This window comes from Podarcis vaucheri (genome assembly GCF_965113315.1).
Source record: "Podarcis vaucheri genome assembly, chromosome: 13".
Classification (NCBI taxonomy): Eukaryota; Metazoa; Chordata; class Lepidosauria; order Squamata; family Lacertidae; genus Podarcis; species Podarcis vaucheri.
In genome coordinates this window covers 2,752,093-2,777,802 of record NC_138751.1, presented here as the reverse complement: position 1 = coordinate 2,777,802, position 25,710 = coordinate 2,752,093, and the positions used below count along the sequence as shown (strand labels likewise).

Here is a 25,710-nt window from a genome sequence, read left to right as displayed (position 1 = left end):
GAGCACTCAGGGCTGATTTCCTTCAGAATGGAGAGGTTGGATCTTCTTGCAGTCCATGGGACTCTCCAGAGTCTCCTCCAGCACCAGAATTCAAAAGCATCCATTCTTTGGCGATCAGCCTTCTTTATGGTCCAGCTCTCACTTCCATACATCACAACTGGGAAAACCAGAGCTTTAACTATGTAGGCCTTCATTAGAGGTTTTTAAACCGAGGTCAGATGGCCACCTGTCAGGGATTCTTCAGCGGTGCATTCCAGTGGGTTCAATTAGATGGTCTTTTCCAACTCTACAATTCCATGGTTCTACACCTCATGAATCCTGTCTCCTTATTGCCCTTTAATCTGGAGGACACTTTCCTGAAATCTGGTGTTTCCAGGTGGCCCCCCACCAAGGTTTCTGGAACCAGACATCTTGGAATATTGGCCATGCTGCCTGCTTGGGCTACGGGAACTGTAGTCCAAGCAGATCTGGAGGGCCGCAGATGATACTCCCTGCTCATGGCCTCAACCCTTTTGCAGAGGGTCACATTCAGGAGCCTAGCCTCACCTTCTCGGCGTAGCTGATCTCCCCGATCCGGACGATGACGAGGTGGCCTTGGGGGTTCACTCCGTGCTGCTTCAGTGCCGCAAAGTCCTCCCGGCGCCCGTAGTTGGCAAAGACCAGGCCCCCCTGCAGACAGACAGCGGGGTGGAAAGGAAAGGCTGGGGCACAGCTTGTCCAAAGGGCCATATCCTCCCCTATGAACCTGCCCTGAGATCTTCTGGGGAAGCCCTTCTCTCAGTCCTGCCACCCACACAGACCCGCTTGGTGGGGGTAGGGCCTTCTCGGTGGTGGCTGCTGCCAGACAACTTTGGAACGCCCTCCCTAGAGAAGCCAGATTGGTTCCCTCCTGACTGGTGGGACACAGCCAAAGTTGTTCTCCACACAGCGCAGAGTAAAACTATGGAAGGGTGTGAGAACAGGAGGCTGTGCTAGGTGGACTAGAGGGGCTATTGGCCTCATCCTGCGGGGCGTTTGCTACGTTCTTATGTTCTTAAATTGGTTGGAGGTCGCAACGTATAAATATTTTTTAAAAAACCCAAATGTTTGTATTTTTTTAACTTCCTTCCCTTTTAAGAGCAAGCATCTTTTTTGACAGGCGTATTGATATTCTGGGTTGCTGGTTGAAACAGAATTAAAACTATCCACCTGCCCTGCCTCCTTCATCTATCCCAGGCAGAGAAAAAGTGTTACCAACTGGGAAGACCAGTGTTGAACAGGGGTTAGAGCAGGAGTCTGCAAACATTTTCAGCAGGGGGCCGGTCCACTGTCCCTCAGACCTTGTGGGGGGCTGGACTATATTTTTTTGTGGGGGGGGAATGAACAAATTCCTATGCCTCACAAATAACCCAGAGATGCATTTTAAATAAAAGGACACATTCTCCTCATGTAAAAACATGCTGATTCCCAGGCCGTCCACGGGCCGGATTTAGATGGAGTTTGGGCTGGATCCGGCCCCCGGGCCTTAGTTTGCCTACCCATGGGTTAGAGTGTCAGACTAGGACCTGGGAGAGACCTGGGAGGGTTCAAATCCCCTTGGATGAATCACTGCCTCTCAGCCTAACGTACCCTACACGGTTGTTGTGGGGATTAAATGAGGAAGGGGGGAGATTATGTACACGCCACCTTGAGCCCCTTGGAGAAAAAGGTGAAGTATAAATGCAATAAAGAATAAAGAAATGATTGTACCGTGACGGTGCCGGAAGCGCTGTAGGGGCAGTAGACCTCCGGGTCTTCCAGCGGCAGTTTCTCCACCACAACCCCATTGGCGTCCACCCGCTGCAGGAAATTGGGGCGCAGGCTGCAGGAGAAGGACAGAGGGCGCTGAAAGGGCTGCCCCTGCCAAACAACCCCGCCCCAGGGCCCTTCACTGACCGGTCCGGGCGCTGCAGCCCCACATAATGGCTGTCGGTCCAGCTGTGGTCCAGGCCGTAGGAGCCGAAGGCACTGAGGACATGGCGGGAGAGGGCGTCCAGGCGAGGGGAGCCCGGCGGGTGCGGGGATTCGCTCATCATTCTGCGCAGAGAGAAGGGAGAGAAATGTTCCCTAAGAGCAGAGCCAGTGGCCCATCAAGCCCAGAATCCTGTCTTGACAGTGGCCGGGCGCCTGTGGGAAACCCGCAAGCAGGATTCGAACGCAAGACCGACACTCTCCCCTCCTGTGGTTTCCAGCAACTGGTAGTCAGGAGCGTTGCTGCCCCTGATATTCCTTGTTCTGCGCTGCGTGAACAAGGACTTTCTTTTATCTATCCGGAATCTCCCAACATTCAACTTCAGGGGTTGTTCATGAGTTCTGGGGTTACCAGAGGAAGGAAAGAGTTTCTCTCTCTGCTTTCTCCCTGCCAGGCATTATGTTATACGTAAACTTCTATCGCCTCGCTTCCTACACACCTTTTCCCTAAGCTAAAATGACTTTCAGAAGATGTCTGGAGGCAGCCCTGTATCTGGAAGTTTTGTAATGTTTGACGTTTTACTGTATTTTATATATGCTGTAATCTACCCAGAGTGGCTGGGGATGGGCAGGGTAAAATAATAATAATAATAATAATAATAATAATAATAATAATAATAATATTCCAAAATGGTGCAATAATATTCCAAAATGGTGCAACCTGTCTTCACAGCAGGGTGATACCATCCCCTTGATCATTTGAGCTGCCCTTCTCCAAATCCTTAGGTAAAGGTAAAGGTAAAGGACCCCTGGACAGCCAAACTTGACTATGGCGTGTGACATTCATCTCTACTTTCAGGCAGTTTGTCTGCAGACAGATTTCCAAGTTATGTGGCCAGCATGACTAAACCGCTTCTGGCGCACGGAGGACTGTGATGGAAGCCAGAGCGCACGGAAACGCCATTTACCTTCCCGCCGGAGTGGTACTTATTTATCTACTTGCACTGGCACGCTTTCGAACTGCTAGGTTGGCAGGAGCTGGGACCGAGCAACGGGAGCTCATCCCGTCGCTGCGGGGATTCGAACCGCTGACCTTACAATCAACAAGCTCAAGAGGCTCGGGAACCCAGACACAGGAACCTAGGCTGCATCCAAACCATACATTTAAAGCACATGGCTTCCTCCAAAAGAATCCTGGGGACTGTAGTTTGTTAAGTTTGGAAGCAGGCTGGAAGCTAGCGACCCAGAGACCTGCCTGCTCTCTGCTGGATCCAGAGCTGTGACGAATGGAGAAGCGAGATCTTTGAGGGGGTTTCTTGCTGTGAGCCCCTCCACCCTATGCTCAGGTTGTATATATGTGTCAATAAAACAACATATCCCAAGGACACCATAGTTTCTGATGACTTTCGTTCCAAGGAAACCAAACCCTAGATAAGCGCTTGAAGGAACCTCTCAATTCTCTCACAACTCAAGAGACTGAGGTGGCGTGTAACACTGTGTTATTCAGCTTGCTATATGGCGCTGTGCTCCAAACCACTGAGCCTCTTGGGGTTGCCGATCAGAAGGTCGGCGGTTCAAATCCCTGCGACGGGGTGAGATCCTGTTGCTCTGTCCCAGCTCCTGCCAACCTAGAAGTTCGAAAGCACGTCAAAGTGCAAGTAGATAAATAGATACCGCTGTGGCAGGAAGGCAAACAGCGTTTCCGTGCACTCTGTTTTCTATCACGGTGTCCCGTTGCGCCAGAAGCGGTTTAGTCCTGCTGGCCACATGACCCGGAAAGCTGTCTGTGGACAAACGCCGGCTCCTTCGGCCTGAAAGTGAGATGTGCGCCGCAACTCCATAGTTGCCTTTGACTGTACTTAACCGTCCAGGGGTCCTTTACCTTTACCTTTACCTATGTTATAGCAGAAACAAATGTACAGTGGTACCTTGGGTTACAGACACTTCAGGTTACAGATGCTTCAGGTTACAGACTCCGCTAACCCAGAAATAGTACCTGGGGTTAAGGACTTTATCTCAGAATGAGAACAGAAATCGTGCTAAAGTGGTACCTCAGGTTAAGAAAGCTAAAGTGGTACCTCAGGTTAAGAACGGTTTCAGGTTAAGAACGGACCTCCAAAACGAATTAAGTTCTTAACCCGAGGTGCCACTGTAATTAATTGTGTGATTCACAATTAACTTCAAAGCATTTCAGTGGAAGGGAAATGTCAGAAACAGCCCAGAAAATAACTATCTACGCAACATCCACCACCAAGAACAAAAAAAGGGATAGCGGCTGTCACTTGTATTCGCCTGCATGGTTTCCGATCCTCTACTCGGGCAAACACGCAAATGGTGGTACAGTAATTCCTGCTCCTGTTTCTGATGGAAACTCCGTTGTCCCTGGAGTCCCGTGGCCCCACGACACCCCCATCAGTTTGTTCCACGTCCTTCCCACAATTCTGGGGCGAGGGGAAAGGACCTCACCTGATGGTCCCTTCAATCTTCTCCTCATTGAGGTACTTCTGGAACATCTCTCGCAAGTCAGCCCAGTAGAGCGGGGCTCCCCTCTGGCCGTCTTCCGCCTCGGGGGGGCTCTCGTCGTTCACCACGGCCAGGTAGTCTCCGCAGACCATGCAGGAAGACCCTCGGGACAAGACGTACCCCAGGAGGAAGGCTGAGGAGAGCAGAGGACAGAGGGGAGCAGTCAGGCTTTAAAGCAGAGGGTTAGTAGGGTTACAGGGCAAAAGGTGAGCCAATCACCCAAATTTAAACCCGGAAGTTTCCCCACAGCCTAAAATGTAGGGATACCTGGAGGCCTTATTAGAAACTGGATATGTTAGGACTCATCCACATGTACCTTTCTGTGTCCAAGCGCTCCCCCCCCCCACTGCTTTCCCCAGGGAAACCCACTCTTTAACTCTGACTCGGAACAAACAGCAATTCGGGTTTTCTGTGAATTGCTGTTTGCGCCATTGAGCTGTAAAGAACAGGTTTCTGCGGAGAAAGTGGAAGGGGGGAAGCACTTGGACGGGGACCTGTGCCTAGAAATTCAGAGCAAAGGTAAATGTGGTTGACCCCCAGATATGACTGGGGGTCATATCTTCAAAATGCACCCAAGGCAGCAGTGCTTCATGTGGCTGTAAGTTCCATAGGTTAACCATGCATCAAGCCTTCCTTCCCTTTGCCCTGACTTCTTCTTAAACCTGCTGGGTTTAAGTCCTATGAGACAGCGAGAGAGCTCTTTCTCTAGGAATCCTGGATCAGGCCAAAGGGAACCAACCTAGTCCAGTACCCTGTTCTCCTTGGAATTTGCTGCCAAGGAGTGTGGTGAAGTCTCCTACTTTGGAGGTCTTTAAGCAGAGGCTTGACAACCACATGTCAGGAGTGCTCTGATGGTGTTTCCTGCTTGGCAGGGGGTTGGACTCGATGGCCCTTGTGGTCTCTTCCAACTCTAGGATTCTATGAAATTCACAGAGAGGACCATCACTGTCTCCTAGCCAGGATGGTTATGTTCTGCCTCCAGACCCCTGATTTTGTGACTCCCTGTTTCTTGATCCTCGACCCCTGATTTCATGACTCCCTGCTTCTTGATCCTTGGACCCCTGATTTTGTGACTCCCTGTTTCTTGATCCTCGACCCCTGATTTCATGACTCCCTGCTTCTTGATCCTTGGACCCCTGATTTCGTGACTCCCTGCTTCTTGATCCTTGGACCCCTGATTTCGTGACTCCCTGTTTCTTGATCCTCGGACCCCTGATTTCATGACTCCCTGCTTCTTGATCCTTGGACCCCTGATTTCGTGACTCCCTGCTTCTTGATCCTCGGACCCCTGACTTCGTGACTCCCTGCTTCTTGATCCTTGGACCCCTGATTTCGTGACTCCCTGCTTTTTGATCCTCGGACCCCTGATTTCGTGACTCCCTGCTTCTTGATCCTTGGACCCCTGATTTCGTGACTCCCTGTTTCTTGATCCTCGGACCCCTGATTTCATGACTCCCTGCTTCTTGATCCTTGGACCCCTGATTTCGTGACTCCCTGCTTCTTGATCCTTGGACCCCTGATTTCGTGACTCCCTGCTTCTTGATCCTTGGACCCCTGATTTCGTGACTCCCTGCTTCTTGATCCTCGGACCCCTGACTTCGTGACTCCCTGCTTCTTGATCCTTGGACCCCTGATTTCGTGACTCCCTGCTTTTTGATCCTCGGACCCCTGATTTCGTGACTCCCTGCTTCTTGATCCTTGGACCCCTGACTTCGTGACTCCCTGCTTCTTGATCCTTGGACCCCTGATTTCGTGACTCCCTGCTTCTTGATCCTTGGACCCCTGATTTCGTGACTCCCTGTTTCTTGATCCTCGGACCCCTGATTTCATGACTCCCTGCTTCTTGATCCTTGGACCCCTGATTTCGTGACTCCCTGCTTCTTGATCCTCGGACCCCTGACTTCGTGACTCCCTGCTTCTTGATCCTTGGACCCCTGATTTCGTGACTCCCTGCTTTTTGATCCTTGGACCCCTGATTTCGTGACTCCCTGCTTCTTGATCCTCGGACCCCTGACTTCGTGACTCCCTGCTTCTTGATCCTTGGACCCCTGATTTCGTGACTCCCTGCTTTTTGATCCTCGGACCCCTGATTTCGTGACTCCCTGCTTCTTGATCCTCGGACCCCTGATTTCGTGACTCCTTACTTCCTGACCCTCGGACTCTTGGCTTCCTGACTCCTGGCTTCTGGACCCCCGTTCCTGCTCCCACCCTGCCATCTTGCCGCCGGTCCTGATGTCCCCAGCCAGAACTTCGATCGCCCGTGAACCGGACCATGACAACATCATAAGAGCCCTGACAGATCAGGCTAGTGGCCCCCCAGACGGCCCCACAAGAAACCCACAAGCAGGACTCGAACACAAGAGCAACTCTTCTCTCTTACGGTTTCCAGCAACCGTTCAATCACATGGCTTCCCCCAAAGAATCCTGGGAACTGTAGTTTGTTAACGGTGCTGGGAACTGTACCCCTGTCTGGGGTAAAATTACAGTATTCCGGCTTCTTTGTGGAGACCATGTGGTTGAAATGTATTAGACAGCTTCCTTGTTGACTCTTCAGTGTAATACAGTGGTACCTCGGGTTAAGAACTTAATTTGTTCCAGAGGTCCGTTCTTAATCTGAAACTGTTCTTAACCTGAAGCACCACTTTAGCTAATGGGGCCTCCTGCTGCTGCCGCACGATTTCTGTTCTCATCCTGAAGCAAAGTTCTTAACCCAAGGTACTATTTCCGGGTTAGCGAAGTCTGTAACCTGAGGTGTCTGTAACCTGAAGCGTATGTAACCCGAGGTACAACTGCATGAGAAGCTTGGCTCCCAGTGAGATGAACTTGTCCTTTTGTGTAATGCACCCATGGATGGTACTATATAATTCCTAATACAGTGGTACCATAGTGGTACCTATGTAACGCTTCAGGTTACATACGCTTCAGGTTACAGACTCCGCTAACCCAGAAATAGTGCTTTCAGGTTAAGCAGCAGCAGCAACAGCAGGAGGCCCCATTAGCTAAAGTGGTGCTTCAGGTTAAGAACAGTTTCAGGTTAAGAACAGAACTCCGGAACGAATTAAGTACTTAACACAAGGTACCACTGTATTTTACTATTTGTATTTATATAACAAATCCTTATAATCACAATAGGGACACAGAGCCTCTGCACAAGGGAAGCCCAGGCAGAGCTCAGCCCCGTGGCCATATCTGGGGTCCAGACCCGATTCCTCTCACCCACAATGAAGACCAGGAGTCCCACGAGCACGAGGCAGACCAGGGCTTTCCAGCGATCCTTCCACGGGCACTGCGCCGTGTCTCCTGCCTTCTCGCCGCCCCGGGTGGTCCCGGGCCCCTCAGCCTCCACCACCTTCATCTGCAGTCCTTCGGGGTCTCCGTCACCCTCGGGCATCTTGCGGTAGATGGAGTAGGATCGCCGAGGCAGCTTCTTGTTCCTCTGGCAAAGGGGGTGAGGAGGAAGGAAATGGGGAGTCGGTAAAGAGGGGGAGTCAGGACGGAGGCCACAGCCCTCGGACCCAGCCAGGTCGCCAAGATCGCAGCCTTACCGCCTCCCGCAGCCGGGATCTCCAGAAATCCATGCCGTCCGGTTTTGCGCGGTTCCCGCCCTGCGGAGAGGCAGATGTTTGGCAGCTTCCAAGAACGTGAAACGAGATTTCCGCCAGCCCCACCCGCCGCTTATCAGGATTATCACTGCCACCATGCCATCCCTCCCTCCCTCCCAGAAACATAGGGGGAAATGGGTGGTTTTGCAGACGTGACTAACCGATGGGGCCTTATTATCGGGGACGCTGCCTCGGGGACTCTTATCAGGCCCTGCACAGGCAGGCAGCCCACCAGCTGGCCCGGCGGAGGCACCTGTCGAGCACGTACCACTTCCTCCGTTCTCGGGGCCAGGGTCAAATTTGCTTATTTCATTAGAACAGGAAGGCTGCAAGCATCATGTAAAGAGAAAGAAGGTACCTTCTATCATATGTGGTGGACCTGTTCCAAGGTAAAGGACTTCTGGGAAAAAAATTATAATGAATTAAAAAAAAATGATGAAATATACATTTATTAAGAAACCAGAGGCCTTTCTCCTTGGGATAGTAGGTACTGAATTGCCAAAAAAAGATGTGAAAGAACTTTTGTATGCCACAACAGCTGCTAGGATTTTACTAGCCAGAAAATGGAAAACACAAGAATTACCAACGGTAGAAGAATGGCAGATGAAGATGATGGAATTTATGGAGCTGGCTGATCTCACCGGGAGAATCCGCGACCGGAAAGAAGAGGACTACCAAGAAGGCTGGAAGAAATTCAAAGAATATTTGAACAAATATTCTAATATTAAAGATATGTAACCACTTGAAAGAACCAATCAGGCCTAGGATTAAATTAGACTTAAATATATAAATAAGAAAATGTACTATAAGAAAGGTAAAGAAATTGGAATACGACTGTAATATTGTTTTAGGAAATAATGACATTGGAAACTGCTACATTCAAATTAAGAGGAAATTCAGATGGAGGAGATTAGAGGAAGTCAAGCAAAATGTTTATGAAAATGGATTTTAATTAACTAACTGAGTTTCTTTTTTCCTGTTTATGTATTTTAAGTCTGTTGTTATTTTTTCTTCTTCTTTTTCACCTTTTTATTGTGGTGTTGTATATTTCTTTTTTCTTTTGTTTTGTTATGTCTATTGATGAAAATTAATAAATATTATTGGCAAAAAAAAAAAACGGAAGGAAAGAAGGCTGCGCGCATCAGCACCTGCGGTGTGGGAATCCCTTGCAGGCGACCGCAGGGCCTGGAGACAGGCAGCCGGGTTATGCAGCCACAGCAGTGACCGGAGGAGGAATGACCGCTGGGAGGAGCAAAGGGAGAAGAGACGGCATGGGGCAGCTGCAGCAGCGCAGCTGGACGCCTTCATCTGCCCTGGCTGCAACAAGACATGTCTCTCCACAGCAGGCACTACAGTGGTACCTCGGGTCAGTGGCGTAGCGTGGGGGGTGCAGGGGGGGCCGGCCGCACCGGGTGCAACATCTGGGGGTTAGGGTTAGGGGGCGCAAATCCACGGGTTAGGGGGCGCAAATTAATTGCCTTGCCCCGGGTGCTGACAACCCACACTACGCCACTGCCTCGGGTTAAGTACTTAATTCGTTCCGGAGGTCTGTTCTTAACCTGAAACTGTTCTTAACCTGAAGCACCACTTTAGCTAATGGGGCCTCCTGCTGCCGCCACGCCTCTGAAGCACGATTTCTGTTCTCATCCTGGAGCAAAGTTCTTAACCTGAAGCACTATTTCTGGGTTAGCGGAGTCTGTAACCTGAAGCGAATGTAACCTGAAGCGTATGTAACCTGAGGTACCACTGTATAACCTTTCAACAGTTTGACTTCACCCCCAAAGGAGCTCTTCTCCATTGTCTGCGGAGACAGACGGATGCCAGCAAAAATCACACACTCACACACATATACATCTACAGATAGGTAGCCGTGTTGGTCTGCCATAGTCAAAATAAAAAAAATTCCTTCCAGTAGCACCTTAAAGACCAACTAAGTTAGTTCTTGGTATGAGCTTTCGTGTGCATGCACACTTCTTCAGATACACTGAAACAGAAGTTGCCAGACCCTTCTATATAGTGAGAAGGTGGGGAGGGGTATTACTCAGAAGGGTGGTGGGAATGGGAGATTGGCAGATAGCTGAGATGAGCCTGTTGACGACTCTTAACGACTGCAATAGGTCTTACAGGAAAAGGCAAGGGGTGAGAAGGTGAAGCCACTTTTCACCTTCTCACTATATAGAAGGATCTGGCAACTTCTGTTTCAGTGTATCTGAAGAAGTGTGCATGCACACGAAAGCTCATACCAAGAACTAACTTAGTTGGTCTTTAAGGTGCTACTGGAAGGAATTTTTTTATTTTGACATATACATCTATTGGTGAGGGATGCTCCATCCAGCTCAATATCACCTACACTGACTGGCAGGGTTTAAGGCGGGGGGTCCCCCTAGAGATACCATTGGAAATTGAACATGGGACCTTACGCATGCAAGGCTCTGTTGCTGAGCAGTGGTTCTCTCCTTAAAATAAAGCCAAGACGCTACTCCTCACTGAACAATGGGAGCTGCCTTTGGCTCAGTATTGTCTACACTGAGTGGCAGCAGCGATACCTCTACGCATCAGACAGGTTATCCCTCCCAGTCCTACCTGGAGATGCCGTCAGGGGTTGAACCTGAAACCTTCCGCATGCCGTGCTCTCTGCCACTAAACTACAGCCACATTCTCCACTATGCCTTCTTCTGGCTGCCCCTATCCCCACCGGTCGTCCCTTCCTAAACCCAGAATGACCTGCCTTGGAGGAAGGGAAATGGAAGAACAGGAGCAATGAAAAAGAAAGTTTATTTTGCTTATTTTTTTCATTTGTATCCCACTTTATCCTCCAAGGAGTTCAGGGTGGTGTACAGAGCTCTCTGCCACCCACACCCATCTAAACCCCCCAATTACAGAGTGTTTCATGGCTGAGTGGGAGGATTTGAACCCTGGTCTCTTTGGTCCCAGTCCAGTGCTGTAGCCACTACACCAGATTGCCTCTCTCTTTGGGGCAGCCCCTGGCTTCTCTGGGGCAAAGATTCTCCTCCAATGAACGCCCTCTTTCTCTCTCTCACACACACACACAAAGAGCAGGTTAAATATTAGCTCCTGTGTGTGGTGAGTCAGGAATTCAGCTCTGTTGCCTCCTCCCAGCAAAACTCAAAAGTCCTGGATCTTGGCCTTGCAAACTGAACCCCCATAAATCCTATTTCCTTTTGGGGGGACCAAGGAATCCTGATATTTAAAGCACCTTTAACCAGCTGGCACCTGCTCCCAATCAGGCAGGAAGTTCAGGAGTTCTGGATCTGAGTCCCCCAGAAATTACCCCTTATTTGGGGGGAGAGGGGTCCCTAGTTTTTACTCCATGACCTCCCAGACTCTGCCTCTGGTGTTTCCTGGACTTTGAGGCTCTCTCCTTGCGGTGCCTGCCCACCTCCTGCATCCTGATTTCACAAAGGTGGAGGTAAAAGTTATCTTATGAATAAAAAAATAAAAACCCTTCATTTGCCGGATTTTTATTTCCCCTCGCACCAGGATCCCCACATCCCAGCACAAAAGTGGCAAAGTCTAATCCAGAAGTTGTAGGTGAAGTCTGGCCAGATAGGAATTAGATCAGCTGGTGGGAGCTGTAGCCTAAAACAGCAAGAGACAGTGTGGAGCAGTGGTTAGACCATGGGTAGACAAACTAAGGCCACGGGGGCTGGATCTGGCCCAATCGCCTTCTCAATCCGGCCCGCGGACGGTCCAGGAATCAGCATGTTTCTACATGAGTAGACTGTCCTTTTATTTAAAATGCATCTCTGGGTTATTTGTGGGGCGTAGGAATTCATTTATTTCCCCCCAAAAAAATATAGTCCGCCCCCCCCACAAGGTCTGAGGGACAGTGGACCGGCCCCCTGCTGAAAAAGTTTGCTGACCCCTGGGTTAGACTTTTGAACTAGGACCTGGGAAAGATCAGGGTTCAAATCCCCCCACTCAGCCGTGAAACACACTGAGAGACCTTGGGGGCCAGCCACCCTCTCGCTCAGCCTAGCCTGCTTCACGGGACGGTTGTGAGGATCAAATGGTGAGGAGGAGAACCTTGAGCCGCTTGGAGGAAAAGGTGGAGTACAAACAGATATGGGGGGCAGCAGGTTGGGGAAGGCGAGAGAGATTGGGTGTGAGGCATGCCCAAGCGATCCCCTGACGTGGCACCTGATTGAGATCCCAACCTTTAACCCTAAGCCCTTCCCCTGAAACAAACAGACCAGAAGAACCCCTCCGCCGCTCACTCCCTTCCATGCCCAAAGCCCTTCCCCTCCATCCACCCATCACCCCAAAGACTCACTGGTTCTTGGGGAGGCCTGGCTTTGTGGAGACGTTTTGGGTCTCCTGTCGAACTCAGCGCCTGCCCCTCTTTTGCTCCCTTCCTGAGTTGCTCCTCCTCCCTCCGTCCCTCGTGGGCCAAACGTCCAGGTCACTCAACCCAGCCCCAGAGAGGAGAGTCTGACCTCCCTCTAGCCAGGGGTGGGGTGGAGGCAGGGAGGGTGTGCTTGTGTACATGTGCCGGGGTGTGCCCACGCAGCCCCACCTCCCTGACCCCCCCTCCCCACTTTTGCCTTTTGCAGATTTGCTTTTAATAATAATAATAATTTTCCCCGTAGTGATGTATGGAAGTGAGAGCTGGACCATCAAGAAGGCTGATTGCCAAAGAATGGATGCTTTTGAATTATGATGTTGGAGGAGACTCTGGAGAATCCCATGGAATGCAAGAAGATCAAACCAATCCATTCGGAAGGAAATCAGCCCTGAGTGCTCACTGGAAGGACAGATCCTGAAGCTGAGGCTCCAAGACTTTGGCCACCTCATGAGAAGAGAATCATAGAATCATAGAATCCTAGAGCAGGAAGAGACCCCAAGGGCCATCGAGTCCAACCCCCTGCCAAGCAGGAAACACCATCAGAGCACTCCTGACATATGGTTGTCAAGCCTCTGCTTAAAGACCTCCAAAGTAGGAGACTCCACCACACTCCTGGGCAGCAAATTCCACTGTCAAACAGCTCTTACTGTCAGGAAGTTCTTCCTAATGTTTCACAAAGCCATTGAAATTCACAAAGCCATTGAAATATACTCAGAGTCGCAAAGTGATTTCATGCTCTTTATTCAGCTCATAGTGGTGAGGAGGAATGAATAAAAGTCCCCTCAAAGTATCTGCTTTATATACATTATTTACACAATGGGCTGCACATGATTGGTTAATTCTGGAATTCTACTGTAAGCCAATCAGATTGTGGATTCACTTATATCTGGAGCATGATTGGGTGGTTCCTGCCAACCAATCATACTGCTGCATTGTTCTTGGACCAATAAGACTGCTGTAATTTGGATCCTATTGTTCTAGGACCAATCATACTGCTGCATTTTGGATCCTATTCAACTCAGTACATAACAGCCATAGAATTGTAGAGTTGGAACAGGGCCAGCCCACCCATTAGGCAAGGCGAGAGATGACTGCCTCGGGCGGCAGGATCCACAAGGGCTGCAGATGCCGCCTCCAAGGAATGTATTGCATGCTTCTGTGTGCTCCTTGGAGTCTGGATCTGCACCCTCTTTGGCAGCCTCCCCACAATGTTGCATGTTGGAGAATAGGAGGCACTGGTGGTCTCCCACCCCTGGGAAGGGAATGGTGGGGGCTGGCTTCTGGGGTAAGGTTACCAGACGTCCCCATTCCCCGGGGACAGTCCCTGGATTTACAAATCAGTCCCCTGACAAAATCCTATCATTCCTACTGGAGTTGAAAAGTGTCCCTGGATTCATTGAAAAAAAATATGGCAACCTTATTCTGTGGTCCCCTGGACTCTGCACCCACCCAGCATAATTCATAGAATCCTAGAGTTGGAAGAGACCCCAAGGGCCATCGAGTCCAACCCCCTGCCAAGCAGGAAACACCATCAGAGCACTCCTGACATATGGTTGTCAAGCCTCTGCTTAAAGACCTCCAAAGTAGGAGACTCCACCACACTCCTGGGCAGCAAATTCCACTGTCAAACAGCTCTTACTGTCAGGAAGTTCTTCCTAATGTTTAGGTGGAATCTTCTTTCTTGTAGTTTGGATCCATTGCTCCGTGTCCGCTTCTCTGGAGCAGCAGAAAACAACCTGGAAGACTCCCTAGAAAAGACCCTGATGTTGGGGAAGATGGAGGGCACAAGGAGAAGGGGACGACGGAGGATGAGATGGTGCGACAGTTTTCTCGAAGCTACCAGCATGAGTTTGACCAAACTGTGGGAGGCAGTGGAAGACAGGAGGGCCTGGCGTGCTCTGGTCCAGGGGGTCACGAAGAGTCGGACACGACTAAACAACTCAACAGCAGCAACAACAACAACAACATAATGATGATGATGATGATGATGATGATAATAAATTTTATTTATACCCCGCCCTCCCAGGCCAGAATCGGGCTCAGGGCAGCTAACACCAATAAAATCACAGTAAAAACATAATAGGGGAAGGGGGGGGGACCAATTTAAAATACAGGTTAAAATGCACTTTAAAATGCAGCCTCATTTTAAAAGTAGCCAATAAATGAAGACCATAAGGGGAGGGAAACATAAGGGTCAGACTGAGTCCAAACCAAAGGCCAGGCGGAACAGCTCCATCTTGCAGGCCCTGCAGAAAGATGTCAAGTCCCGCAGGGCCCTAGTCTCTTGTGACAGAGCGTTCCACCAAGTCGGGGTCAGTGCTGAAAAGGCCCTGGCCCTAGTTGAGACCAGTCTAACCACCTTGCGACTTGGGACCTGCAAAATGTTGTCATTTGTGGACCTTAAGGTCCTCCGTGGGGCGTACCAGGTGAGGCAGTCCCGTAGGTCCGTGGGTCCTAGGCCGTGGGTCCTTTATTAACGTTTAATGACACGAATGAAGGCCGCGTTAAGAAGCAAGCGACTAAATCAAATATTGGCATGTCGGAACCGCGTCACACAGCTAATGATGCTGATGAGTGTTGGGCGGATAAAAGAAAGTCCCTCTTCACGCAGATCACAGTGTTAACCTGTGGAACTCGCTCCTGCAGGAGGCAGTGATGACCACCAAGTTGGCTGGCTTCAGAGGAGGACTGGACATATTCCTAGAGGAAAATAAGGCTGTCGATGGCTGCTAGCCAGAAGGGCTCTGCTCTGACCTCCAGAGTTGAAGGCAGCGAGGCTTCTGATACCCCTTGCTGGAAACAACAGGGAGAGATGCTCTTTTGCTCAGATCCTGCTTGCTGCTTTCCCATAATGGGCACCTGGCTGGAAACTGGGAGAACAGGATTCAGGCTTAGGCGGGCCATTGGCCTGATCCAGCCAGGCTCTTATCTTTAAAGATAGAAGATGCATTCCTAGCAAGACAGTGTGAGCGAGGGATTTGAACAAGACTAGCAAACACTGGTTGTGCGACGTTTTTGAAAAGACAATGTTTTATAGCTGTGGCTCTGGAAAGGGTTTCTATGGAACCAGTTGTAGGCTTGGTGGGGTCCAAACCCCTGCAATTCATGGATACTGTGGGCTGAGTGTGTTGACCACACTGAGCCAGATTATAGGCCCCTGGTCTGAGTCGGTATAAAGCAGCTTTCTATGCTCCAAAGTGAAAAGGATCTAGTGAAAGTCCAAGTGAGAAGGATCTAGAAGTCTTAGTAGAGCAGAAGCTTAACGTGAGTCCGCAGTGTGATGCAGCAGCAAAAAAGGCAAATACTATTCTCGGCTGCATCCACAGTAGTCTAGTGTCCAGGTCATAGGAGCACTCTATTCTGCCTTGGTCAGACCACACCTGGAGTGCTGTGTCCAGTTCTGGGCACCACAATTTAAGACGGATATTGACACGCTGGAGTTTGTGCAGGGGAGGGCGACCAAGATGAACAAGGGTCTCGAAACCAAGCTGTATGAAGAATGGTTGAGGGAACTGGGTATGTTTAGCCTGGTAATAATAATAATAATAAAAAAAATTATTTATACCCCACCCTCCCCAGCCAAGACCGGGCTCAGGGCGGCTAACAACCAATAATAAAAACAAGTTGATTAAAATACAACTTAAAAAACAAGATTAAAGTACAACATTAAAACATTAAGATGCAGCCTGTTCACAGGAGGAGAAAGGAAAAAAGAAGGAGGGGGAGGGAATCAAATTGATTCTAAGCCAAAGGCCAGGCGGAACAGCTCTGCCTTACAGGCCCTGCGGAAAGAAATCAGATCCTGCAGGGCCCTGGTCTCATGAGACAGAGCGTTCCACCAGGTCGGAGCCAGTGCTGAAAAGGCCCTGGGTCTGGTTGAAACTAATTAACTTCCTTAGGGCCTGGGACCTCTAGGGTGTTGCTATTTATGGACCTTGAGGCTCTCCGTGGGGCAGACCGGGAGAGGCGGTCCCGTAGGTACGAGGGTCCTAGGCTGTGAAGGGCTTTCAAGGTCAAAACCAGCACCTTGAACCTGAACCTGTACTTCACTGGGAGCCAGTGCAGCTGGAAAAGCACTGGGTGAATATGCTCCCATGGCAGAGACCCCGTAAGGAGCCTCGCTGCAGCATTCTGCATCCGCTGGAGTTTCTGGGACAGCTTCAAGGGGCAGCCCCGCATAGAGCAAATTACAGTAGTCAAGCTTGGAGATGACTGTCGCATGGATTACTGTGGCCAGGTCGGGGTGGGAAAGGGAAGGGACCAACTGCTTGGTAAAAAGGAGACTGGGAGGAGATATGTTAGCATCTTCAAATATATATATAGGGCTGTCCCATGGAAGATGGAGCAAGCTAGTTTTCTTGTTTCCGACTCCCACCAGGGAAGAAGGGGTGAGTGAAGTTCAGCACTGGGAACAACGCAGGGAATCACATCAATATTATCCAGTGGCTGAACTGGGAATAAAAGGCTGCTGCTGGGGGAGGGGGAGGGGCAGGATTGACAGATTAGAGAACTGGGCAAAAACAAACAAGATGAATTTTAACAGGGAGAAATGTAAAGTATTGCACTTGGGCAAAAAAAAAGGAGAGTCACAAATACAAGATGGGTGACACCTGGCTTGAGAGCAGTACATGTGAAAAGGATCTAGGAGTCTTGGTTGACCACAAACTTGACATGAGCCAACAGTGTGACGCGGCAGCTAAAAAAGCCAATGCAATTCTGGGCTGCATCAATAGGAGTATAGCATCTAGATCAAGGGAAGTAATAGTGCCACTGTATTCTGCTCTGGTCAGACCTCACCTGGAGTACTGTGTCCAGTTCTGGGCACCACAGTTCAAGAAGGACACTGACAAACTGGAACGTGTCCAGAGGAGGGCAACCAAAATGGTCCAAGGCCTGGAAACGATGCCTTATGAGGAACGGCTAAGGGGGCTGGGCATATTTAGCCTGGAGAAGAGGAGGTTAAGGGGTGATATGATAGCCATGTTCAAATATATAAAAGGATGTCACATAGAGGAGGGAGAAAGGTTGTTTTCTGCTGCTCCAGAGAAGCGGACACGGAGCAATGGATCCAAACTACAAGAAAGAAGATTCCACCTCAACATTAGGAAGAACTTCCTGACAGTAAGAGCTGCTTGACAGTGGAATTTGCTGCCAAGGAGTGTGGTGGAGTCTCCTACTTTGGAGGTCTTTAAGCAGAGGCTTGACAACCATATGTCAGGAGTGCTCTGATGGTGTTTCCTGCTTGGCAGGGGGTTGGACTCGATGGCCCTTGTGGTCTCTTCCAACTCTAGGATTCTATGAATTATGCTGGGTGGGTGCAGAGTCCAGGGGACCACAGAATAAGGTTGCCATATTTTTTTTCAATGAATCCAGGGACACTTTTCAACTCCAGTAGGAATGATAGGATTTTGTCAGGGGACTGATTTGTAAATCCAGGGACTGTCCCCGGGGAATGGGGACGTCTGGTAACCTTACCCCAGAAGCCAGCCCCCACCATTCCCTTCCCAGGGGTGGGAGACCACCAGTGCCTCCTATTCTCCAACATGCAACATTGTGGGGAGGCTGCCAAAGAGGGTGCAGATCCAGACTCCAAGGAGCACACAGAAGCATGCAATACATTCCTTGGAGGCGGCATCTGCAGCCCTTGTGGATCCTGCCGCCCGAGGCAGTCATCTCTCGCCTTGCCTAATGGGTGGGCTGGCCCTGTTCCAACTCTACAATTCTATGGCTGTTATGTACTGAGTTGAATAGGATCCAAAATGCAGCAGTATGATTGGTCCTAGAACAATAGGATCCAAATTACAGCAGTCTGATTGGTCCAAGAACAATGCAGCAGTATGATTGGTTGGCAGGAACCACCCAATCATGCTCCAGATATAAGTGAATCCACAATCTGATTGGCTTACAGTAGAATTCCAGAATTAACCAATCATGTGCAGCCCATTGTGTAAATAATGTATATAAAGCAGATACTTTGAGGGGACTTTTATTCATTCCTCCTCACCACTATGAGCTGAATAAAGAGCATGAAATCACTTTGCGACTCTGAGTATATTTCAATGGCTTTGTGAATTCAGAGTAAATGCAGCCGATTTTGGACAGAGCAGAATCTTGTAAGCGGAGAGGGCGAGAGTTGGATGGTGATTAGGTTTGGGGTGTTGTGACTGTGTTCCTATTTTCACCATTGCTGTGTTGCAGAATAGGCAGGTAAGGGGGGGGGGGGGTTCCCAGCCCAGTTGCCTCCAAACTACACCTGCTGTCAGTCCCAAGACAATATGCCCATGCTGGTTGGGACTGATGTGATTTGTAGTCCAAAACATCTTGAGATCACTAGGTTTGGATTTGCTGTAGTAAGGACTTTGCAATGTGCATTTATGTTAATTCCCCATCTGCCCTGAAGGGGGCAGAGCAGCACCCGGCTAAGACAACCGTCTTCATTCAAGGCACATCAGCACACTTTAATGCTTTCTAAGAAACTATAACGGAAGGAGGCCAGATTGTGCAAGGCAAAAGGGAAGGGGGAGGCAAGAGGTGTGAACGGCTGTGTGTCAATTTGAACTTTTCCTGTGGTTTATTACTGTAGATCATGGCACGAGTAAAATCAGGTTGGCTTAATACGACAAGAGACCCTCCATTATTAACTTTCTCAAGGAACCAATATAGGTGCACTTCTGTCTAAGGACAGGTATATGTCATTTTTAGGCTGGCTCTTAATGTGGGTTCTGTGGCAAAATTCTCACACTCGCTTTCTGCAGGGTTTTGAGAATGGTTGGGGATTCTTCCACTCTTTAGATCCTGGAGTACTGTGTCCAGTTCTGGGCACCACAATTCAAGAAGGACACTGACCAACTGGAACGTGTCCAGAGGAGGGCAACCCAAATGGTCAAAGGCCTGGAAACGATGCCTTATGAGGAACGGCTAAGGGAGCTGGGCATGTTTAGTCTGGAGAAGAGGAGGTTAAGGGGTGATATGATAGCCATGTTCCAATATATAAAAGGATGTCACATAGAGGAGGGAGAAAGGTTGTTTTCTGCTGCTCCAGAGAAGCGGACACGGAGCAATGGATCCAAACTACAAGAAAGAAGATTCCACCTAAACATTAGGAAGAACTTCCTGACAGTAAGAGCTGTTCGACAGTGGAATTTGCTGCCAAGGAGTGTGGTGGAGTCTCCTACTTTGGAGGTCTTTAAGCAGAGGCTTGACATCCATATGTCAGGAGTGCTCTGATGGTGTTTCCTGCTTGGCAGGGGGTTGGACTCGATGGCCCTTGTGGTCTCTTCCAACTCTATGATTCTATGAATAAGGTGTGTGTGTGTGTGTGTGTGTGTGTGTGTGGTAGGATTTGCTGGCTGCTTAAACTGTAATTTTGCTGCCCGAAGTAGCATTTATATATTCTGTCACTTTCGTTTCACATAATAAACCAAGCTTTCTTTATTCCTTCTCTGTGAGAACGTCTTTAGGGTGTAAGGTTAAGGGTCAACGTGTGTCCATAAGGGTAAGATGCATGGTTCCCAAGCCATACACTCGTGTGGATGAATTCACGTGAGTGCTGGGCACGCTTGTGGGATCAGACACATACTTGCGACAGAGGGGTGAGCACACACACCCTCACCCTCCTGCCATGCTATCGTAGAAGGGTAACATGCGTCACTGTGGCTCAGTTTCATGGGCCCCTCTGGAAACATGGCAGGTCCCCGGGGAGCTCTTGGGTGTGAGACGTTTTGCCAAAATCCCTGTTCCCATGACACCTCTTCCCAACCCCAAGAACATAAGAAGAGGCTCCTGGATCAGACCAGTGGTCCATTTGGTCCTGTGTCCTGGTCTCACAGTGGTTGATCAGACGCCCCAGTAGGAAACCAGAGGCCACCAGATTGGGAAAATCTGATTTAGGGCATATTTATGATTTTATGTATATGTTTCATACAATTTATATACTTTCTTGATTATAAAAACAAACCAACAAACTCAGGAGCAGTTTTCAAGAAGAATACTCACACGTATATTCACACGTTCACATATTCGCGTATGATGGTTAAAAAGTTCCTCTGTTTACGCCTGACGTAGAAAGTGGTGGGTGAAGAGGAAAGATGAACAAGTGAGAGGCTGCATGATAGGAGTCTATAAAATGATGCACATCATGGAAAACTCTGGAACTCGTGGGCGTCCAATGAAGCCAAATGTTGGGAGGTTCAGGACAGATAAAATAAAGTTCTTCTTCACACAGAACATACGTTAAACTACAGTTACAGGTAGGTAGCCGTGTTGGTCTGCCATAGTCAAAACAAAATAAAAAAATTCCTTCCAGTAGCACCTTAGAGACCAACTAAGTTAGTTCTTGGTATGAGCTTTCGTGTGCATGCACACTCCTTCAGATACATTGAAACAGAAGTAGCGAGACCCTTATATATAGTGAGAGGGTGGGGAGGGGTACCAAGGTACTCAGAAGGGTGGTGGGAGATGGGTGATTGGCTGATAGGTGTTGTAAACCTGTTGACGACTGTTAATGACTGCAATTGGTTTTACAGGAAAAAGCAAGGGGTGAGATGGCTAAAAATAGCTTTATCATGTATAATGAGATAAGAATCCAAAGATAAGAATTCAGACCAGGTCTCTCCATAGTTTTAAGTTTGGTAGGTAAAGGTAAAGGGACCCCTGACCATTAGGTCCAGTTGCGGACGACTCTGGGGTTGTGGCACTCATCTCGCTTTACTGGCCAAGGGAGCCAGCGTACAGCTTCTGGGTCACGTGGCCAGCAGGACTAAGCCGCTTCTGGCGAACCAGAGCAGCGCACGGAAATGCCGTTTACCTTCCCGCCAGAGTGGTACCTATTTATCTACTTGCACTTTGACGTGCTTTCAAACTGCTAGGTGGGCAGGAGCAGGGACCGAGCGACGGGAGCTCACCCTGTCACGGGGATTCGAACCGCCAACCTTCTGATTGGCAAGTCCTAGGCTCTGTGGTTTAACCCACAGTGCCACCCGCGTCCCTTAAGTTTGGTAATAAGTTGCAATTCAGCAACTTCTCTTTCCAGTCTATTTCTGAAATTCTTTTGTAGTAAGACAGCTACTTTGAGATCTTGTATAGGACGTCCTGGGAGACTGAAGTGTTCTCCTACTGGTTTCTCTGTCTTGTGGTTCCTGATATGGAGGCAGTGGTGGCCACCAAGCTTTCAAGATAGGACAAACTACTGGAGAAGAGGGCCTTCAATGGTGAATATCCATCATGGCTCAGGCAGCGAGGCCTCCAGATGTTAGTTGCTGGAAACCGCAGAGGGGGAGAAGGCTCTTGTTCAACGCTGGAAACAGCGCTGTCAGATTTGCTACGCAGTTGCTGGAGCTGATGCAAGACCTGGCTGGTTTCCGAGAGCAAGCAGCGTGCCAGGCAGGATCCCAGAATAGGCTGGCAAACGCGGCGCGCCCCCTAGCGCTGCCCCGATGAGGGCACTGGGGTCACAGAAGCTGTTTGCATTGCACAAGAAGCAGGAAGAGATAAGGAACTACCAGGGCTAAGCTGTCAGACTTTGCGGCATCCAGGAAGGCGTGGCCAAAGAAGGGCACGCCCCCTTGGGTTGGTAAGCCCAACCCTCTTTTAACTCTTCACTCCCTCCCACTCCATCTCTGGGTATATATTTACAGCCTATTATATCACTTGTTATATCTCCCAAGTCTGGAGAGGGAGATGCTCAGAGCCCATAAAGTCGTTGTTTAAAAGAGGTTAATTTGAAACTAGGTTTATCGCAGGCAAAATTATCCCTGTTTATTTCATCGAGCCGAGTTAGGCTGGTGTATGCCAGCCTTTGAGCTCCACAGAACTCTTCATCCAGGGGCAATGTTGACAAAGAGTTCTGTGAAAGTCAAAAGACTGCAGGGTGCTTTACTGATCTAAGCCAGCCCAAGGTGTGTTTTCTTAAGATAAGGGGAGGATTTAAGGAAGGGAATTTCAAAGACAGAGCTGAAGCCAGGTCTGAAGCATTCTGGTCAGTGAGGAGGGAAATGGCCGCTGGACTGAATGCCTGGCTTTCATAGGATTGTAGAGTTCGAAGGGACCACCAAGGGTCATCTAATCCAACCCCCTGCGGTGCAGAGATCACAGCTAAATCATAGCTTTGAGCCATTTAATTCTGTCTTCCCCAACCAGGTGCCCTCCATATGTTTTAGACTACAACTCCTACAAGCTCCAAGCCAGCATAGCCATATTATTCCACAACTGGGGGCAACTGCTGAGAAGGCCCTGTTTTCGTACAGCCACTGCCTGTTAGATTTTATTTATTTTACGTAGGCCATCTTTTAGCGTGAGGCCCTCCCAGGGCAGCTCAGATCTAAGGAGTAATTTCAACAGAATGCAGTCAATATCACTGCATTTCAAAAGTCGGCACTATAACTCAAATAGGATTAGTTTAGAGACCAAAAAATACCTAGATGTTTGTAGGTGGGCAGTGGTTAGTCAGCTCCGATTCCTGCATTGCAGAAAGTTGGGACTGGCTGGACCTCAGAGTCCTCCAGAATTCTGTTATTCTACTGGTAAGAGAAAGGAACTCTGTGCATGCTTAGAAACCCTTGGCTGTTGCTGCAGCTAGCCCAGAGAGGTCCTCTGAGCACCAGCAAGGCCTGCTTTAGGTGGAGGCAGGGACTTCCCACCAGGCCTGGCTGCTCCAGAATTCTGTGTGCCATTTCCCAGATCCATCTCCTTGCAACACCCCTGCCGGGATCTATTTGTGTGTTATCCCTGACACATGATAACCCACCTTCCCATTTTCCTAGATTTCCAGGAGGTTTTCTCAGAAGTCACGTGACTGACAATGTCTCAGGGCTTGCTGGCGTAAGCCGCATTTCTGGGTCCTGAATGCGGAGCAGGACGTACAGGCTGGAATTCCTGCTGTGCAATTTATTTTTCAATTTCTTTTACACCCTGGGCTGCGACCCCAGCACTGTGAGAGCCACAGTGTGGTGCAGTGGTTAGAGTATCGGTCAGGAAGCTCACTGGACGGCCCTAGGCCAGTCACTGCCTCTCTCTGGGCTGACCTCACAGGGCTGTTGTGGGAATTAAATGCGCCAGTCCTCTTCTGAAGCCATCTAAGTCGGTTGCCATCACAGACTCCTGTGGGAGGGAGTTCCATAGTTTAGCTCTGCGCTGCACGAAGAAGGACTTCCTTTTCAGCGGCCTGAATCTTCTATACACACACAGAATATCAAAGTTAAACTAAGCTACGCCACCCCCCCGGAGGTTGTGAGCTCCTGCGTGAACATTTTGCAACCCTCAGCTCCCTGAGAACGCATATGCAATGCGTTGTGTTCAACAGTTCTTCTCATAATCATTAAGAACAAGATGCTGTATAGTACATGGGTAGGCAAATTAAGGCCCGGGGGCCAGATCCGGCCCAATTGCCTTCTCAATCCGGCCCGCGGACGGTCAAGGAAACAGCATGTTTTTACATGAGTAGAATGTGTGCTTTTATTTAAAATGCATCTCTGGGTTATTTGTGGGGCATAGGAATTTATTCATCCCCCCCAAAAAAAATATAGTCCGGCCCCCCACAAGGTCTGAGGGACAATGGACCGGCCCCCTGCTGACAAAGTTTGCTGACCCCTGGTATAGTGCTTTAGCGTATACTGTGCTTACAGTTTATTTTGTTCCCACAACAGCCTTGTAATGTTGGCGTTGTGACTATCCCCATGTAGCAGGTGGAAGAGCTGAAGAGAGGAGTCGTGCGCCTCTCCTTCAGTGTTACCCAACCCCATTCATTCAGGGAGCTTGTCCAGGAGAAGCAATAATGGTGGAATCATAGAGTTGCAAGGGACCCAAAGAGATCATCCAGCCCAACCCCCTGAAACGTAGGAATCACAGCTCAGAAAACCCTCAGTGGACAGTGGACGCCCGCGCTGCCGCCAAAGGGAGAGATGCCTGCAATTTAGGATGGGCTGAGCATTTTATTTGTAGTACAGTGGTACCTCGGGTTACATACGCTTCAGGTTACAGACTCAGAAACAGTGCTTCAGGTTAAGAACTTTGCTTCAGGATGATAGCAGAAATTGTGCTCCAGCAGTGCGGCAGCAGCAGGAGGCCCCGTTAGCTAAAGTGGTGCTTCAGGTTAAGAACAGTTTCAGGTTAAGTACGGACCTCCGGAACGAATTAAGTACTTAACCCGAGGTACCACTGTAATTCCATCTCTCATGGGGTGTGAGGCCTAACAGCGACCCCCACTCCTTACCCGCATCACAGGACCATAGCAAATGTCCTTTCAAAACCTCCTTCCAAACTGAGAAAAGCAAGACTGAAAATCAAGCTGGATAAACATGGGTTTTCCTTCATCACGAGCGCCTGCTTCTTAGGGCTTTAGACCTGGGTTTTGTTTTTGCTTTTTTATCCAATTGCCTTGAGACAGGAGGCAATTAATAAACTGATAATAGTAATAAAAAGCCATAAGTCGGGAGGAAGAAGGCGGGAGTTGGCAACAGAGGGAGGCCAAAGACTCTGGCAGGAAGAGGCTCCCCACACCTGCCGTGACCACTGGTCCCCGCTCCCATTCTCTGGAGGCTCCTCTGGGAAGGCCGATGGCCAAAGGTCAGAGGTCTCCCTTCCCGCCTGGACTGGTTGATCTGTCACCGTCGCTGGCGCCGCCAGGCCTCATCCCCTGTTTGGAGACGCGGCCAGGATCGATGGAGCCGCCCGCCTGGGTCGGCGGATCAAGGCTTCCTCGGCGTGTGCAGGCCGGCACGTATGAGGAGCCGGGAGCCACTGGGAGCTCTGGCCGGGGGCCCAGCAGCGCCACACACAGGGTGGGGAGGGCAGCGGAGGAGCAAGTGGGGGGATGGGGGTGGCCAGGACTCCTGGGTCCCATTCAGAGCCTGGAAGAGAGGGGAGGGAGGGGCCCGGACACCTGGGTCCTCCTGGGCACCTACTGCAAGGAAAAGAAACCGAATGTGGGGTGGGGGAGATCAGGGATAGCTGCTCTGCAGGCAGGAATTCAACCAATGCAGCTTTTTCCCCTAGAGAGGAAGGAAGCTGTACCTCTTTGATTTCTGCCTGTTCTGCAGCTGTTTAAAAGTCTGGAGGGGGGAGCTGGGGGAGCGGCAAACCAAACTTGGGCAGAATGGATGTGAGGTAGGACTCCTGGGTTCTCTGGGGAGAGAGGGGCTTCCTGCTAGCAGTCAGGACACCTGGGTCCCCTGAGGCAGGAAGTTCGTTCTGGCTTCAGAGCAGTGACAGGGCGGATCCAGAATTCCTGATTTCTTCCCCTTGTCTGCTGGCAAATGGATGTATCTGAAGAAGCGTGCATGCACATGAAAGCTC

General features: G+C 49.7%; 1 protein-coding gene across 10 annotated transcripts in view; it reads right to left on the bottom strand.

The window, feature by feature from the left end:
* The window catches only part of TFR2 (transferrin receptor 2), a 51,287-nt gene that overhangs the window by 15,886 nt on the left and 9,691 nt on the right, over positions 1–25,710 (bottom strand). For 2 of the 10 annotated variants that reach the window (XM_082197587.1, XM_082197585.1), the window contains 6 exons: positions 7,998–8,057; positions 7,669–7,888; positions 4,396–4,585; positions 1,915–2,055; positions 1,729–1,840; positions 547–669 (listed from right to left, as the gene is read on the bottom strand). In XM_082197587.1, coding sequence (XP_082053713.1) covers positions 547–669; positions 1,729–1,840; positions 1,915–2,055; positions 4,396–4,585; positions 7,669–7,888; positions 7,998–8,057 — 846 coding nt within the window. Of the gene's footprint in view, positions 1–546; positions 670–1,728; positions 1,841–1,914; positions 2,056–4,395; positions 4,586–7,668; positions 7,889–7,997; positions 8,058–8,412; positions 8,455–8,637; positions 8,738–12,348; positions 12,519–23,441; positions 23,591–25,710 lie in introns of those variants that run through there. The other 8 variants (XM_082197592.1, XM_082197590.1, XM_082197589.1 and 5 more) reach the window with 8 other exon arrangements.